At 49.7% G+C, this 2,098-nt stretch overlaps 1 protein-coding gene across 1 annotated transcript; it reads right to left on the bottom strand.

Moving 5' to 3' along the window:
• Positions 1-403: 403 nt before the first annotated feature.
• Positions 404-1,345, bottom strand: LOC113409343 (olfactory receptor 12D3-like). Its single transcript, XM_026663133.1, has one exon. The coding sequence runs from the start codon at positions 1,343-1,345 to the stop codon at positions 404-406; it is 942 nt and encodes a 313-aa protein (XP_026518918.1).
• Between the last annotated feature and the right edge of the window lie 753 nt (positions 1,346-2,098).

Here is a 2,098-nt window from a genome sequence, read left to right as displayed (position 1 = left end):
AAGGGTCCTAGAGAGAGCTGGAGAAATTTAATCTAATCTGTTCTTCAGGCTGGAGGAAGAAACAGAGAGTCATCCAGGTCTTTGACAGACCATTGCTTTGTCCCTACACTCTATTTTCCTCCAATAGTCCCTATGCTCTATTCCCTGCATCCAATGGACAATGGCCCCTGGATTGTATTGACCAATGCACAATATTCACATTGCCGGTGCACAATGGTTCCTGCATTACAATCCCTAGTGTCTCATGTATAAAGATGAAATGGTCCCTTCGCTGTGCACCCCAGTGCCCACGGACCTACAGTCCCTTCCTTATATTACTCACCGCCCAGTGATGCCTGCACCATATTCCCAGCCCGCACAGTCCTCATGAAGAGCAGAGGCAGAGTCAAAACATTCCCTTTATTCATAATCTGTCTGGGAAGAGTTTTCTGTGCAGGTTTTTCCTCAGGGCAGACTGCACCTCCTTGTTCCTCAGGGTGTAGATCACGGGGTTCAGGACAGGAGTGACCACACTGTAGAGGAGAACAATCATCATGTCCCATTCAGGGGATTCCCCGGAGGAGGGGGGCACGTAGGTCAAGATGGCCCCCCCGTAGAATAGAGACACCACCGTAAGGTGGGAGGCGCATGTGGAAAAGGCCTTTCTCCTGCTTTCCCACGACTGGACCTTCAGGAGCAGGAAGGAGATGATGTAGAGGTAGGAGAGGAGCGTGAGGATAAAGGGGATGACTACAATGCCCCCAGTGACGATGTTGAGCAGGGTCAGGTTGAGGTGGGTGCTGCCGCAGGCCAGGCGCAGCAGGGGCTTAATGTCACAGAAGAAGTGGGGGACACGGCTGGGGCCACAGAATTGCAGCTGGGAGGTCATGACCGTGTGCATCAGGGCGTGCAGGAAGCCAGTGATCCAGCTGGCTGTTGCCAGGAGCAGGCAGGCCCGTTGTCTCATGACCAGCCTGTAGCACAGTGGGTTGCAGATGGCCACATAGCGGTCATAGGCCATGATAGCCAGCAGCACGGCCTCGCTGCTACCCAGGAAGTGGAAGAAGTGGAGCTGGGCCAGGCAGCCAGCGAAAGTGATGGTCTGGCATCCCGAGAGGAAACCAGACAGCATCTTGGGCATGGTGACTGTGGAATAGCAGATGTCCAAGCAGGAGAGATTCCCTAGGAAAAAGTACATGGGGGTGTGAAGCCGGGGCTCCATCAGTGCCATGGCTACTATGGCCCCATTACCCAGCATGCTGGCCACATAGAGAAGCAGGAAGAGTGCGAAGAGAAAGTGCTCCAACCCCTGGAGATTGGTCAGGCCCATGAGGATGAATTCGCTCAACTCCGTCCTGTTCTCCATCGCTGCAGGGGGGAAAACAAAGAGAAAAAAGGAGACATATGAATCGGAGGCTGAGGTTCTCATCGGGCTTTAGATATTCTGATGCCCATTTCTTTTATAAATTAATGAAAAATGAACATCCTATCCCTCTTTGCAGCTCTGGACATTTCAGCAGCTTTGCTAGCATTTCTTTGAGCAGATTTCCTCCCTGGGTAACATGAGCCCTGAAACTCCCTGTATCTCTGTGTCAGATCATCTCCACTTTGCAGATCTATCTATCTATCTATCTATCTATCTATCTATCTATCTATTGTATGCAGTGTTGCTATGGCCAGGTGGTCCCAGGATATTAGAGAGACAAGGTGAGTGAGGTGATATCTTTTATTGAACCAATTTCTGTTGGTGAGAGAGACAAGCTTTCGAGCTGACACAGAGATCCTCTTTGGGTTTGGGAAAGGTACTCAGAGTGTCCCAGCTAAATACAAGTTGGAAACCTTTGTTTAGCATAAATAGTTAACAAATATTTCAAGGGACCTTTCAAAGTGAAGTGGCCAATTAACACCCCACCAGCCATTGCCTGAGGCAGGGTCAGAAAGGGAAAAGGAAGACAGATGGGGATGGGGGGATTGTTAGTGGCTTACAGATAGTTGTAATAAGCCATAAATTCAGTGCCTCAGGATTTTTAATGTCTAGCAGAGTTATGAATTTATGCTCCCAGGCTCATCTTTTGAAAGTGTTGTGCAGGTTATCTCTGAGAATGGGGACTGATAGATC

Source organism: Terrapene carolina, unplaced genomic scaffold (assembly GCF_002925995.2).
Source record: "Terrapene carolina triunguis isolate 2854851 unplaced genomic scaffold, T_m_triunguis-2.0 Scaffold32616, whole genome shotgun sequence".
Taxonomy (NCBI): Eukaryota; Metazoa; Chordata; order Testudines; family Emydidae; genus Terrapene; species Terrapene triunguis.
This window is presented reverse-complemented; position numbering and strand designations above follow the sequence as displayed.

Bases quoted from the DNA above. Each gene is read 5' to 3' on its own strand.
- LOC113409343 (XM_026663133.1), bottom strand. From the start codon at position 1,345: ATGGAGAACAGGACGGAGTTGAGCGAATTCATCCTCATGGGCCTGACC.